At 36.8% G+C, this 17,266-nt stretch overlaps 1 protein-coding gene across 6 annotated transcripts in view; it reads right to left on the reverse strand.

Annotated features, from left to right (window-relative positions):
* The window catches only part of OPHN1 (oligophrenin 1), a 585,383-nt gene that overhangs the window by 18,181 nt on the left and 549,936 nt on the right, over nt 1-17,266 (reverse strand). For 4 of the 6 annotated variants that reach the window (XM_070290276.1, XM_070290274.1, XM_070290277.1 and 1 more), the window contains one exon: nt 6,687-7,010. The exons of the other annotated variants lie outside the window; for them this stretch is intronic. In XM_070290276.1, the coding sequence (XP_070146377.1) occupies nt 6,687-7,010 (324 nt within the window). The remainder of the gene's footprint in view (nt 1-6,686; nt 7,011-17,266) is intronic. 6 annotated transcript variants of the gene reach the window in all.

Raw genomic sequence — 17,266 nt, forward strand, 5'->3', positions numbered from 1 at the left:
ACAAAAAAAAATTACAGGCCAATATCACTGATAGCACTAGTGGAAAAGACCCCACCTGCCAATGCAGGAGACCTAAGAGACGTGGGTTGGATCCTTGGGTCAGGAAGATCCGTGAAAGGAGAGCATGGCAACCTTCCACCATTCTTGCCTGGGGAACCCCATGGATAGAGGAGCCTGGTGGGCTATTGTGCATAGGATCAAAAACAGTTGGACACAACTAAAGCAACTTATCATGCACACATGCGTCACTGATAAACATAGATGCAAAAATCCTAAACTAGCAATACTAGCAATCTGAATTCAACAATGCATTAAAAAGATCATACAACATGATCAAGTGGGATTCATCCCAGGGATGCAGAGTTTTCAATATCTGCAAATCAATCAATGTGATAAAACCACATCAACAAATTGAAGAATAAAAAACATATGATCATCTCAATAAATGCAGGAAAAGCTTTTGACAAATTACAGCACCCATTTATGATAAAAATCTTTGCAGAAAGTTGGCACAGAAAGAACATATCTCAACATAATAAAGGCTATATATGACAAACTGACTCATTGGAAAAGACTCTGATGCTGGGAGGGATTAGGGGCAGGAGGAGAAGGGAACGACAGAGGATGAGATGGCTGGATGGCATCACTGACTCGATGGACGTGAGTCTGAATGAACTCCGGGAGTTGGTGATGGACAGGGAGGCCTGGCGTGCTACGATTCATGGGGTCACAAAAAGTTGGACACCACTGAGCGACTGAACTGAACTGAACTGATGACAAACCTACAGCTAACATCATACTTAATGGTGAAAAGCTGCAGGCATTTCCTCTAAGTCAGGGCCAAGATAAGGAAGTCCACTCTCACCACTTTTATTCAACAGTTTTGAAAGTCCTAGCGACAGAAATCAGAGAAGAAAAAGAAGTAAAGGGAATTCAGTTGGAAAAGAAGTTCAATCACCACTCTTTGCAGATGACATGATGCTATAAATAGAATACCCTAAAGATGACATCAGAAAACTACTAGAGCTAATCAATGAATTTGGTAAAGTTGCAGGTTACAAAATTAACACACAGAAATCTTTTGCATTTCTATACACTTACAAGGAAAGATCAGAAAGAGAAATTCAAGAAATAATTCCATTTACCATCACATCAAAAAGATCAAAATAACTAGGAATAAATCTACCTAAGGAGTAAAAAGACCTGTACTCCAAAAACTATAAGATGCTGATGGAAGAAATTGAAGAAGACACACACAGATGGAAAGATATTCCATGCTCATGGATTGGAAAACTCACTTTGTCAAAATGACTATACTACTCAAGGCAACCTACAAACTCAACACAATTCTTATCAAATTACTGATGACATTTTTTCACAGAACTAGAACAGAAAATCTCAAGATATTTATGTAGACACAGAAGACCATGAATAGCCAAAGCAATCTTGAGAAAGAGCTGGAAGAATCAGGTCCCTGACTTCAGACTATACTATAAAGTTACTGTTATCAAAACAGTATGGCACTGGCACAAAAATAGAAATATAGTCCAAGGAACAGGATAGAAAACCCAGAAATAAACCCTTGCATCTATGGTTAATTAATTTATGACAAAGGAAGCAGGACTATGCAATGATTGAAAGAAACTCTCTTCAACAAATAGTGCTGGGAAAACTGGAAAGTTACATGCAAAAATGAAATTAGATCATTCTTTAACACCATACACAAAGAAGGCTCAAAATATATTAAAGGTCTAAATGTGAAACCAGACACTATAAAACTCCCAAGGGAAAACATAGGCAGAACACTCTCTGATGTAAATTGCAGCAATATCTTTTCTTAATCCAACTCCCAGAATAACGGAAATTAAAACAAAAATAAACAAATGGGACCTACTTAAACTCAAAAGATTTTGCATAGCAATGGAAACAATAAAAAATGAAAAGACAGTCCACAGGTTGGGAGAAAATATTTGCAAATGATGTGACTGACAAGGGATTAGACTCCAACATTTATAAACAGCTCACGACACTTAACAGCATCAAAACAAACAACCCAATCAACAAATGGGTAGAAGACCTAAGTAGACATTTCTCCACAGAAGACATACAAATGGTCAAGAGGCACATGAAAAGATGTTCAACACTGCTATTTATCAGAGTAATGGAAATCAAAACTATAGTGAGTTATCACCTCACACCAACCAGAATGGTTGTCATCAAAAAATCCACAAATAATAAATGCTAGAGAGGGTGTGGAGAGATGGGAACCCTTGTGCACTGTTGGCGTGAATGTAAGTTGGAAAAGCCACTATGGAGAATGGTATGGAGGTTCTTTAAAAAACTAAAAATTGAGCTACCATATGACCCTGCAATCCAACTCCTGGGCATATATCCAGAGAAAAACATGATCCAAAAGGATACATGCACCCTAACATTGTAGCACTGTTTACAATAGCCAAAACATGAAAGCAACCTAAATGTCCACCCATAGGGAAATGGGTAAAGATGTAGTACATATATTCAATGGAATATTACTCAGCCATTAAGAAGAATGAAATAGTACCATTTGCAGCAACATGAATGGATCTAGAGATAGTCATACTGAGTGAAGTAAGTCAGATAGAGAAGGAGAAATACCACATGACATCCATTATATGTGGATTCTAAAAAGAAATGATACAGATGAACTTACTTACAACATGGAAAGAGACTAATAGACTGAGAGAATGAATTTATGGTTGCTGGTGGGAGGGGTGGGGAGAACTTTGTGATGGACATGTACACTCTGCTATATTTAAAGTGGATAACCAACAAGGACCAACTGTATAGCAACTGTATAGCACATGGAACTCTTATCAATGCTATGTGGCAGCCTGGATGGGAGAGGAATTTAGGGGAGAATGGATACATGTATATGTATGGCTGAGTCCCTTTGTTGTTCACTTGAAATGATCATAACATTGCTAACCATCTATACCTCAATTCAAAATAGAAAAGTTTAAAAAAATAAATCAAAAAATACGAGTATACCCATGGTGGATTCATGTTGATGTATGGCAAAACCACTACAATATTGTAAATTAATTAGCCTCCAATTAAAATAAATAAATTTATATTAAAAATAAATAAATAAATAATAAAATGCTCATATTACCAAAAGCAATCTACAGGTTTAGGGCAAGGCTTATCAAAATCCCAATGACAGCTTTAATAGAAATAGAACAAACAATTCTAAAACATATGGAACCATCAGTTCAGTTCAGTTCAGTTGCTCAGTTGTGTCCGACTCTTTTCGACCCCATGAATCACAGCACGCGAGGCCTCCCTGTCCATCACCAACTCCCAGAGTTCACCCAAACTCGCGTTCATTGAGTCAGTGATGCCATCCAGCCATCTCAACCTCGGTCGTCCCCTTCTTCTCCTGCCCCCAATCCCTCCCAGCATCAGAGTCTTTTCCAATGAGTCAACTCTTCGCATGAGGTGGCCAAAGTACTGGAGTTTCAGCTTTAGCATCATTCCCTCCAAAGAAATCCCAGGGTTGATCTCCTTCAGAATGGACTGGTTGGATCTCCTTGCAGTCCAAGGGACCCTCAAGAGTCTTCTCCAACACCACAGTTCAAAAGCATCAATTCTTCAAGAAGTCAAAAAGTTAAAGCAATTTTGAGAAAAAAAAAAAAAAGAACAAAGCTGTAGGTATTATAATCCCTGATTTTAATCTATATTATAAAATTCTTATAATCAAACAGCATGGTGTTGATAGAAAAACAGACACATATATCAATAAAACAAAATTGAGACCCCTGAAATAAACCCACAAATATATGGAAAATTAATTTATGACAAAGGATTAAAGATCTTAGAATGGACAAAGATATTTTCTTCAATAAATGGTGCTAGGAAAACTGCACAGCCACAAAAAAAGAAAGAAACAAACAAACTAGACCACTATCTCACAACATACAAAAAACTCTCAAAACAAAGACTTGAATGTAATGCCTGAAACCATTATACTCCTAGCAGAAAACATATGCAGTACACTCTTTGACAGTGATCTTAACAATATCTTTTTGAATATTTTCCTCAGGCAAGGGAAGCAAAAGCAAAAATAAGCAAAAAGGATTATATCAAACTGAATAGGACTATATCAAACTTCTGCACAGCAAAGGAAACCTTCCACAAAAATGAAAAGACAATCTACTGAATGAGAGAAAATATTTTTGAATCATATATCTTATAAGGGGTTAATGTCCAAAACATTTAAAGAACTCATGTAACTCAACAACAAAAAACCCTAAACAACCTACTTTAAAAATGGAGAGAAGAGCTATATGGACATTTTCCCAAAAAGACATAACAATGGCCAACAGGAATATTAAAATGTGTCCAAGATCATTAATTATTAGGACAATGCAAATCAAAACCCCAGTGAGATATCACATCATGCCCATCAGAATGGCTATTTCCTAAAAGACAATAACAAATTATGGAAAGGAGTGTGGAGAAAAGTGAACCCTCTTATACTGTTGGTGGGAATGTAACTTGGTATAGCTACTATAGGACACAGTATGGAGATTCCTCAAAAATTAAGACTAGAACTACCATATGATACAGCTATTCCACTTGTGGATATTATACAAATAACATGAAAATACTAATTCAAAAAATATATGTAACTCTATGTTCATCACACCATTATTTATAATAGCTAAGATATGGGGGAAAACCTAAGTACACAACAATGGATGAATAAGTAAAGATGTGATATATACAAAGGAATACTACTGTGTCATAAAAAGATGAAATACTGTCATTCACAACAACATGGGTGAACCTTAAGCATATTATGCTAAGTGAAAGAAGAGAAAAACAAATACTGTATGATTTTGTTTATGTGGGAAAAGATAAAAAATAATCAATGAATAAAGAAAACAAAATAAATGAACAAACCAAACTAAAACAAAACAAACATGCAGATGCAAAGAACAGAGCAATGGTTACCAGAGGGGAAGGAGTGGGTGAAATGAGTAAAGGGAATAAACTGTATGGTGATGGATAGAAACTAAATTCTTGGTGGTGAGCATGCCATAATGTATACAGAAGTAGAAATAAATAAATGACAGCAAAAATTATATTAATAAATAATATCAATTCCAAAAGATACATGCACACCACTGTTCACAGCAGCATTATTTATATTGCCAAGACATATGGAAGCAACCTAAATGTCCATCGAGAGATGAATGGATAAAGAAGATGCAATATATGTGTGTGTGTCTGTGTGTGCATGCTCAGTTACTCAGTTGTGTCTCTTTGTGACCCCATGGACTATAGCTTGCCAGTCTCTTCTGTTCATGGAATTTTTCAGATAAGAATACTGGAGCGGGTTGCTATTACCTATTCCCGGGGATCGTCCCAACCCAGGGATCAAACTTGAGTCTCTTGTGTCTCCTGCACTGGCAGGCAGATTCTTTACCACTAGGGCCACCTGGGAATCCTCTCTCACTCTGTGTGTGTGTGTGTATGTATGCATATATTGTATGGAATACTAGTCAAACAAAAATAGAATGAACTAATGTCATTTGAAGAAACATGGATAGATCTAGAGATTATCATAATAAGTAAAGTAAGTCAGAAAGAGAAAGACAAATATGGTATCACTAATATTCATGGAATCTAAAATATGACACAAATGAACTTATTTTATGAAACCTTAAAAGAGTCATAGACATAGAGAACAGCCTTGTGGCTGCCAAGGGGGGAGTCATGTGGAGGATGGATGGATTGGGAATCTGGGATTAGCAGATACATACTATTATATATAGAATGGATGAACAAGGTCATACTATATAGCACAAGGAACTATATTCAATATCCTGTAATAACCTATAATGGAAAAAATAATATTATTTATTTCACAAATAATGAGTACCTACTATGTGACAATCAGGCATTGTTCTAAGTACTTGGGATATAGAAGTAAATAAGACAGCCAAAATCCCTCCCTCATAAAGCTTACATTCTAGTGATTATTGTGAATGGTTTCTATATTCTTGGGCTTCCCTGGTAGCTCAACTGGTAAAGAATCCACCTGCAGTGCAGGAGACCCTGGTTCAACTCCTGGGTCAGGAAGATCCCCTAGAGAAGGAATAGGCTAAGTGAAGTCGCTCAGTCGTGTCCAACTCTTTGCGACCCCGTGCACTGTAGCCCTCCAGGCTCCTCCATCCATGGGATTCTTCAGGCAAGAATACTGGAGTGGGTTGCCATTTCCTTCTCCAGGGGATCTTCCCAACCCAGGGATCAAACCCAGGTCTCCCGCATTGCAGGCAGATGCTTTAACCTCTGAGCCACCAGGGAAGCCCAGGAATAGGCTACCTACTCCAGTATTCTTGGGCTTCCCGGATGGCTTAGCTGGTAAAAAATCTGCCTGCAATTTGGGAGACCTGGGTTCAATCACTGGGTTGGGAAGAGTCCCTGGAGGAGGCCCACTCCAGTATTCTTGCTTGGAGAATCCCCACGGATAGAGGAGCCTGGCAGGCTACAGTCCATAGGGTCGCAAAGAAGATTTCAACATTAGTAGTAATAAACCGGAACAGATTTCTACTTAAATACCTACAACCTCATAAGTGTTTCAAGGTGCAAAGTAGTTGAGGTCATTTCTCTTCCTCTTGGAATTCCCAAGCACTTACCCTCCTTGTGGTGAGCCAGAGGCCGAGGTGCTGATCTCTTTATGTGGAAAGAGGGGGCCTTAGTGGTCCCAGGGCCTGGCACAGGTCCATTGCTGGCCTTTGGTATGGCCTTGGTCCCTCCATCCTGCAGCCTAGACACCAATTTCCCCACGTCCACCTCGAGGCAGGTCTCCAACTTGACATCTGAAACAAGCCTGCTTGGGGACTTCCTCCCAGGATCTGCTTCCACACTTTTTTGCATAGGCATTTTGGGGTATTGTGGTGGCTTGGGGGGTTCTATGCTGCTGATGATAGTACCATTGGGTGTTCTATGTTGAATTTCATCTAGGAAAAGTTGGTGTAGAGGAAAGATTAATGATAACCTTTATCACCTTTTCATTTTTAGACATGTAGACATAAGATTACAAAATTATATACATATTCAAAGGAGCTTTTGTTATGGAACAAATCAATGATATTCCACAAAAATCCGTCTCTACCTACCCCACTTCATGTGGAGACACAGGTCTCATAATACAAGGAATTCAATTATTTTCATGACCACAATTGAGCAAAACCACAATATGCCAAGATTATATTACTTTCAAATACAGACATCAGGTAATCCTCAACTATTTCTATTTATCTAAAAAGTTACTTATAAATATCTCTAATATTTCAGTGTAATGTGCTAAACTGAATTTAACTTCTTTTCCCATCCTCAACTAGCCACTTTATGGCCTTCCCCTAGCTATTGTGGTTTACAATTTCCTGTGACAATAGCATATGCTTTTCAGTTGTCTTATGTCTTAATTAAAGTTTTGAGACTCTAATGAGAGCCAAGGATATTCTCCCTAGAAAAATTAACCTATACAAATACATGTAAAATTTTGAAAACCAATTTTAAGAGATTCATAGAGCCCCCTGAATCTGTTAATGAACAGCTAATTGAGAACTCCTGCTATATGGAAATTGTCACCTTCCTTGGTAATAGAAAACCTGTGTCAGAGTGTAGTGGTTAAGAACAGAGGTTCTGGTCAGCTAAATGAGACCTGAGAGATATGTTAAGCAATTAAAACACATGGGTCCTATTTGGATCCTGATTAATTTTTTTTTTAATGTAAGAAGGAAAATTAGGACACTGACCAGATAGTTACTGCTTTTAAGGAATTACTATTTTGTTTAGTTTCTTTTATGTATGATAATGATATTGAGGTTTTGGTTAAAAAAGAGTCTTCGTCTTTTACATGTACATACTGAAGCATTTATGGAAGAAATGACATAATGTCTGTTTTAGGGAAATGGGTAAGGGTATAGATGAAACAAGATTGGGCATGTAGTTGTAAATGTTGAAGCTGGGCAATATGGACATGTGGAATGTGCTATGCTGTATGTTATACTGTATATTTTTTTTATTAAATATACAATTTCCTTTTACATTTGAAACTCTCCACAATAAAGTTTTAAAAGAACTGCAGGTTCTGGAGCCAGTTGTGCTACTTACCAACTGCGAGATCTTGGGCAAGTTCATAATCTTTCTATATCTAAAATTTTCTCCTCAGTAAAAGAAATAATAGTAGTACCTACCTCATGAGGTTGTGGTGATGATTACATGAGGTAGTATACTCATTTCAGTGCCTGGTACATAGCAAACACTCAATAATTGCTAGTTATTATTTATACTATTATGTTCTCAGTAGGCAGTGGGGCAAGAGTTTCCATGGGGAAAGAAAGAGTAAGTCTTGTTTCAAAGAATTTTTCCCCAAGAGTTTTCTTTTTCTTGGGAGCTTTTTATTGATGACTGCCTGCTGCTACCACCATAAGGGTTAGAGCCAAGGAGTTCCTCTATAGCTCCCCTACTTTGGTCCCAGGGTAGATACATAGCCTTGCTTTTATTAACCTAGTACAACTGCCATCAGACTAGTCAAACAAAAAATATCAAAGACTCATTAATAATAATACTACTGACATAGCTCAAAAGTGCAATGTAATTAGATCACATGCTTCCGGAAGATGCCTTGTGGCAGAGGCCATCTAACCTACAGCACTTAGAATTAACCTTAAGCACATGTACCTTCTAGAAAGTATGAAGTAAATTCTTATGTCACACATGAAGTGATATAAATTCATTCTCCCACATGCTTTGAGTCTAACATCTCAGTTACATGTTTCTATCTGAATGTTTTCTTTTGGTGAAGAAACTCTAGGAAATTCCATCCCTGTTCTCATTTAGGGAAAGCAACAGCGATTGGTCATGCTCTATGGTATCATCACCATCTCAATACAGTAAAAGAAGGTCCAATCTCATAAAGATGATCCACAAACACAGTCTCAGGCCACTACCTTCCACATTGGAAAGGATCTTTTCCTGGCTTGGAAATAAGACATATGATGATAGCAGAAGTAAGGATTTGGAACTAGGCCATTCTGCCAGGAAAACCATTTCAAGGCTCTGGGATATGCTGAATAATAAAGATAAAATGGCAATAATTATAATAATGACAATGATAATAATAATGCTAGCAGATACCATTAGTTAAACACTTTCTTTGTGTCAGGGCCTGTTCTAAGTGCTTTACATGGATTATCTCTCATAACCTTCAAAACTACTCTGTAAAATTGTTATCAGTCCCATTTTACAGATAAGAAATCAAAGGCCCTAAAAGTCTCAGTGTCACAAAACTTATATGTTAGGGCCAGTTTTCATAGCTTGAAGTCTGTTTTCAGAGTACATACTCTTTCTGAAGACAGTGTTCATTGCTCCTGTTGGGTAATAAGAGCTCAGCATCATCCCCTTTCTCTAATCAGCCATCTTTTTCCATGGGAAAACACAAAAGCCAGCTTCAGAAACTGCAGAGAACTAGGAGTGAATAAGTATCAGAAAAGGAGGTCTCATAAATAGGCAAGTGGCCAACTAGAGGCCTCTCTTCTAAGTGTAGGCGAGTGATGGGGAATAGATTTAAGAGGTTGCACACTAGTCCAGGAGAAGAAATAGATCAATTATTATAATACAGGTAGAATCATGCAAATAAGCACTATGAGAATGACAGTGCTAATTCTTTCTGGTGATGTTGAAGAAAATTTTGTGAAAGAGGTAATGTTGAGCTAGGCCTTGAAGGATTGCAATAGATGAAAAAAGAAGGAAAGGGAATTTCAAAGAGAGAGCAACTTGAAAGAATGAAAGTTCATGGTTTGTTTACGAAAATGTAAAAGAAAATACTTAGTATGGTTTGAGCATAGGAACGAATTTTAGATAAAAAGTGTGAGTAGTTGGAGAAGAGTTATTAAGGTAGGATGGGGCTATATCATGAATGCCATGTTCAGGGATATGAATTTTATCATTGGGCTGCAGAGGACCATGACTTTTTTTCACAGAAAAGTGGCACTATCACATGTATTTTTTGAATATACCCTTAGGTTCATGACGAAGAGTAGACTGAACTAAACAGACTGGAGGAGACTGGAGGTAGGAAGACCAAATGGGGGCTGCTGGATCTAAACTGGAGTGGCAGCAGCAGCAAAGAGAGACAGATTTAAGGGCCATTAAGGGAGTGGAATGCACAGGGCTTAGATATGGAGATGTGAGGGAGTCCATGATGATAGTGAAAGAACTCATTATAATACTATATATGAGGGGAATAACAAGTTTAGAGGTAAGATAATGAAATGCTACTGGTAAAGAACAGTGGTGAGCAGAGGGATTTGTTCTTTCTCAGAACAGCGTTCAAAGAGGTTATAGGAAGTACAATATTACAGTAGATATATGAGCTCTGGAATAAGACGAATGCAAGTTGCTCTTCTGTAATTCATTAGCTGCGTGAATTAGGCAAACTACACACCATATCTAAGCCTCTAATGCTTGTTCTATGAGAAGTGATGAGGATTAAATGAATATGAATTCATACCCATTTAGGATGGCTAGAATTAAAAGATAACAAGATATGGAAATAACCTAAGTATCCATCAGTGGATGAATAAATACTTTGCTTGTTTGTTTCAGACTTTAAAAAGATCTCCTGCCATTCATTTGCTATAATATATATGAATCTAGAAGATATTATGCTAAGTGAAATAAGCCAGACAAATAAAGAAAAAAATTACATAACTTCATTTATATGTGGAATGCTTAAAAGTCAAATACTTAGAAGCAGAGAGCACAGTGGTTACCAGGAGCAAGAGGATAGAGAAAATGGGGAGATGTTGGCCAAAGGATAGAGTTGCAGTTATATAGGATGAATAAGCCTAGAAATCTAATGTATACCATAACAAGTATAGCTAACAATACTGCATTGAATAATGGAAATTTGTGGAGAGTGGATTTCAGGTACTGTCATCCAAAATAAATAAATAAATACATGTCTATTAGCTTGACTGCAATAATCAATTCACTATGTATATGTGTATTAAATCATCACTTTGTGTAACTTGAACATATACAATTTTACTAAATCAAGACACAAAAGAGTGCTGGCAAAAATGCAGAGAAATTGGAACTGTCATACATTATTGGTGGGAAAGTAAAATGGTGTACCTGATTCTAAAAATAGCCTCAAAATGATTCCTCGAAGATAAAATATACAGTGATTGTATGACCCAGAAATTCCACTCTTAAATATACACCAAGAATCACTGAAAACATACATCCACATAAAAGTCTGTGCATAAAGGTTCACAGCAGTATTATAGCAAAAAGTGGAAACAATCCAAGTATCCAGCAAATGATGAATGATAAACAAAATGTGTTATAGCCATATAATACAATATCACTCATTCATAAAAGAGAATGAAGTATTGATACATGCTTCATAATGGATGAACCTTGAAACAATTATCCTAAGAAGCCAGCCACAAAAAGACCACAGATTGTATGATTCCATTTATATGAAATTTTCTCAGAATAGGCAATCCATAGAGACAGAAAGTAAATTAGTGATTATCAGGAATAAGGGAGGAGGGAAGTATTGGGAGGTAAAAGGCTCTTTTTGGATGATGAAGATGTTCTGGAAATAGACTGTTGCACAAGCTTATGAATATACTAAATGCACTGACCTACCTTTGAAAAGGGTGAATTTTATGTCATATGAATTATATCTCAGTTAAAAAAAAAATGTATGGCTAGGGTAGGTGCCCAATGGTGAACTTCTGGCATGAAGGCCTCATCACACAGAGGGGCAAATTAAGACCCAGAATAAGGAAATGATTAGCCCAAGTTATTGAGCAAGCTAGAGGCCAAGAGGAAATTTATCCCAGGTCTACCAACACCTAGCTCATTCATTTATTACACATATTTATTGAGGACATATGATATGCTGGATACTATGGGATACAGAGTGAAAATTTTCTGCTGGCATAGAAATTATATTTTCTGATGTGTATTTGGGGAGATGTGAATAGACAAATAAGTGAGTTTATCCAATTAAAATGAGATTATGGAACAACAGGGTAAGCACTTAATGTTCCCTTTCACTTTTCCCTACATGCTACATCATCTCCTAAGGAGGTGATCCCTTAAGTTGGGTGATCTTTTTCTCTTCATTATTCCCTCTACACCCACTCATTTATTCTACAAGTATTTACTGAACACATGCAATATATAGGAATTGTTCTAGAGGCTGGTGATGAAAGTGGATCTGACATTCTATTGAGAAAGACAAACAATAAACATGCTATTAAATATTAATGGCAGCAAGTGATATGAATAAAATAATACAGCTTAAAGGACAGACAGTAATGGAGGAGGAGAAAGATCTATTTAAATAAAATACTCAGAGAAGGTCTCTATGAAGAGATGTCATTTAGCAGAGATCTGAATGAAGGAGTGAAATTGCAAAGTTTTGGAGGAATAATGTTCAGGACCAAGAAAACAGCAAATGAAAAGGCCCTTGGGTAAGTCTGACATCTATAAGAAACAGCATAACCAGTGAGATCAGAGCAGAAAACAAAGGGTGCATAGAGATAGTGAAGTTCAGAAATGAGATAAAAAACGTATGTGCGGACCATATAAAGCAAAATAAAATGTAAATTTTCTTCTAAAAATTAAGAGAAATCACTGGAAATTTAGATCAGAGGGAATGATATGATCTGCTTTCCAGTTTTAAAAGACTGTATATCTTACTGGCTGCTGCAGAGAAAAAACTGTTGTCAGGCAAGAAGAAAAGTAAAGATAATAGTTTGGAAGCTCCTGTAGCCACTCAAGTAAAAGATGATGCTGGCTCAGCTAGTAAGGTAGCAGTAGGAATTAGTAGGTTCAGCATATAATGTGCACATAGAGCTAACAGGAATTGCTGATGAATTAGATATGAGGGAAAAAGCAAAGACAATAGTCAAGGATGATCTGAAAGTTTTTGACCTTACTAACTAGGTGACTGGTACTGCCAATTCATCTGGGCTGAGTGAAACACAATCTGGAATCAAGGTTGCAGGGAGAAATATCAACAACCTCATATATGCAAATGATACCACTCTAATGGCAGAAAGTGAAGAGGAAATAAAGAACCTCTCGATGAGGGTGAAAGAGGAGAGTGAAAAAGCTGGCTTAAAACTCAACATTCAAAAAACTAAGATCATGACATCTTGTCCCATCACTTCATGGCAAGTAGATGGGGAAAAATGGAAACAGTGGCAGATTTTATTTTGGGGGGCTCCAAAATCACTGCAGATGGTGATGACTGCAGCCATGAAATTAAAAGATGCTTGCTCCTTGGAAGGAAAGCTATGACCAACCTAGACAGCATATTAAAAAGCAGAGACATCACTTTGCTGACAGTCCATATAGGCAAAGCTATGGCTTTTCCAGTAGTCATGTATGGATGTGAGAGTTGGACTATAAAGAAGGTTGAGTGCCAAAGACCTGATACTTTCAAGTTGTGGTGCTGGAGAAGAAGTCTTAAGAGTACCTTGGACTGCAAAGAGATCGGAAATCAACCCTGAATATCCATTGGAAGGACTGTTGTTGAAGCTGAAGCTCCAATATTTTGGCCACCTGATGTGAAGAGCTGACTCACTGGAAAAGACCCTGATGCTGGGAAAGACTGAAGAAAAAAGGAGAAGGGGGTGGCAGAGGATGAGATAGTTAAGATAGTGTCACCAACTCAATGGACATGAATTTGAGCATACTTCAGAGACAGTGGAGGACAGAGGAACCTGGCATGCAACAGTTTATGGGGTCACGAAGAGTTGGGCATGACTTAGTGACTGAACAACAACAAAAACATTGCCAATTACTTAGACGAGGGAGACCAGAGGAAAACCAGATTGAGGAGGAATAGGCAATCTAGGGTATTTGTACATTTTAAAATTGGAGATTTCCTTGAGTCATCTAAGGAGAACTGCTGCGCAGTGAGTTTAAGATGGAAAGAAGGAAGATAATAATCCCAGATATACAAATTTGGATATCATCCTCATATTTAAAAGATATTTAAAGCTGTGAGACAATGCAATCATGCAGGAAATAAATATAGACAGAAAAGCGGACTGAGAAATACAAAACACAACTCTGGGACCTTCCAACATGCAGAAATTGAGAAGAGAAGGAAAATCAAGAGGAGACTTGAGATGGAATGTCTAGTGAGGCAGAAGGAGAGTTTGGTGTCCTGAAAGCAAAATGAATAAAATGTTTAAAGAAGGAAGAATTAGTAAACTGAAATGCTGCTCACAAGCTGAGTATGTTAAGAATAGTGGAATAGTGCATGGAGATTGCTGGTTATCTTGACAAAAAATGGTCTCCACAGAGTACTGAGGAGAAAGGCCCATTTAGAATTGGTGCAGGTTCCATACTAACAATTACTCTACTCAATGGCATTTATTTGTTTATCTGTCTATTATCTATTTCCATTTAGCCTATAAACTCCTTGAGGCCAGGGATGGTGTCTTAATTCCACCTAACCCAGTACTTATTCAATCCATGTGAGCTGATTTCCTCTCCAACTTTATTGGGATAAAATTGACAAACATTGTATATGTTTAAGGTATATAATATGATATTTTGATATATGAATATATGTTAAATGAGTACCACACTCAATCTAATTAACATATCAATCACCTCACATAGTTTCCATTTTTTATGTGTGGTAAGAACAGTTAAGATCTACTCTTTTCATAAACTTCAAGTATACAATATAGTATTATTACCGACAATCACAGTGTTGTATCATATTTCCAGAATGTATTCATCCTGCACAACTGAACCTTTGTACTCTTTGATCAACACCTCCCCATTTCACTCTCCCCCAAGTCTCTGGCAACCACCATTCTATTCTCTGCTTCTATGAGTTTGACATTTTTAGATTTCACATATAAGTGAGATCATGCAGCATTTGTCTTTCTGTGCTTGGTTCATTTCATTTAGCATAAAGTCCTTCAGGTTCATCTATGTCACAAATTACATACTTTCCTTCTTTTTATCTAAGCTGAATAATATTCCATTATGTGTGTGTGTGTGTGTGTCTGTGTGTTTCTGAGTAAGTATCTGTGTACCTCTCGCATTTTCTTTATCCATTCACCTGTTGATATTTCACTTTGATATTTCCATATCTTGGCTATTGTAAATAATGCTGCAATGAACATGACAGGGCAGATATCTTTTCGATATACTAATTTCATTTCCTTTGGATATATATTCAGAAATAGAATTACTGCTAGTGTTGTTTTTTAATTGACACAATTGGTAACTATTATTCTATGGGCAACCAAAAAGAAGTAGCATGATCACAAAATATGAAGAATTATTAGTAAGTGGCATGAATGAAACAAACTAAGGGCATAGGCAAACAACCAAGGAGAGCCACTTTGGGTGTGGTTAAGGAGGGTCTTTTGGAGAGGTGGCATTTATCTGGACCAGGTCTCAGGACCTGGAGCATGAGAATGACCCAGTCATGTGAAGGTGCAGGGGAAAGTGTCCAGCAAAGGGAATGGCAAGTGCAGAGGCCTGGATTATGAGGCATGCTAGAGATCTTGAAAGAACCTGATATACCTGGAGGATAGGGATGATTTATGTATCAGTAGTTCATTCCTGTGTGTTATTGCTGAGTAGTACTCCATTGTATGTATATGCCACAACAGGTTTGTTCATTTGTCAGTTAACAAACATTTAGGTTGTTTACAGCTTTTGGCTGGTATGTACAAAGCTGCTATAAATATTCAAATGTTAGTCTTTGTGAAGCCATGTTCTGACTGTTTTTTGTTTTTCTTTTTGGGTATGGGTCATGCTTTCTTGTTTTATTACATATCATATTTTTATTGAAAACTGGACAGTTTCATATAGCATCTCTGGAAATCAGATTCTCTCTCCTCCCCGATTTGTTGTTGTTGCTATTTGTTTTAGTTATTGTTGTTAGTTTGTTTACTGACTTTTTCCACCCATTTCTGTTAAATCTTTATCATTTGTCAAGTGTGGCCCTCAAAGACAATGCTTAGTTAGCTTTTTGGTTAGCTAATGATTAGGCAGAGATTACTTTAAAACACCAAGCACCAATATGACTCCAAGTCTTTGAAAAGGGGTTTTGTATGAATGTTTGAGCATACCTTGGACATTCAACCAGGCAATTGACAAATTTATATGGTAGTTTTTTTTTAATTTTCTGAGAAACCTACATACTGTTTTCCATAATAGCTGCACTAATTTGCATTCAGTTCAGTTCAGTTCAGTCAAAGAGGTTCCCTTTTCTCCAAATTCTTCTCAACACTAATTATCTTTTGTCGTTTTTTGGTAATAATCATCCTAATAGGTGTGAGGTGATATTTCATTGTTGTTTTGATTTGCATTTCCTTGGTGATCAGTGATGTTGAGCAACTTTCCATATATCTTTTGACCATTTATATATCATGTTCTAAGAAATGTCTATTTAGGTACTTTGACCTTTAAAAATTGGGTTAATTCTTGAGTAGTATGAGTTCCTTATTTATTTTGGACATTAATCCCTTATTAGATATATGGTTTGCAAATATCTTCATATAATTCTGTAGGTTGTCTCTTCACTTTCTTGACTGTTTCCTTTGCTGTGAAGAAGCTGTTTAGCGTTCTGTAACCACATCTGTCTATTCTACTTTCGTTGCTTGTAGTTTTTGAGTTATATCCAAACAAATCACTGCCCAGATGAGACAATTCCAAGTAGCTTTCCCCCTACCATTTCTTTTGGTAGTTTTACAGCTATAGGTCTTACATTTATGTCTCTAATCCATTTTGAGATCTTTGTACACTGTGTGAGATAAGGATCCAGTTTCTCTGCATGTGGATATCCATTTTCCCCAATACCATGTATTGAAAAGACTATACTTTCCCATTGTGTAATCTTGCCCCATTGTCAAAGGTTAACTGACCATAAATGTGTGTACTTTTTCTCGCTCATTATTCTATTTCATTGGTCTATATGTCTGATTTTATGCCAGAACTATACTGTGTAGGTTACTATAGTTTCATATTAATTTTAAAATCAGAAAGTGTGATATCTTCAAATTTGCTCTTCTCTCTCAACATTGCTTTGCATATTTGGAGTATTTTTCTTGAAGTTTATATAAAACATAACAGTTTGTTTGAAGCTAGCAAAGTAACATTGACTATATACAATAACTGTACATTTTAATTTTCCTTACCCCTCCAT

The sequence above is a fragment of the Ovis canadensis genome, chromosome X (genome assembly GCF_042477335.2).
Source record: "Ovis canadensis isolate MfBH-ARS-UI-01 breed Bighorn chromosome X, ARS-UI_OviCan_v2, whole genome shotgun sequence".
In the NCBI taxonomy this organism is placed as follows: Eukaryota; Metazoa; Chordata; class Mammalia; order Artiodactyla; family Bovidae; genus Ovis; species Ovis canadensis.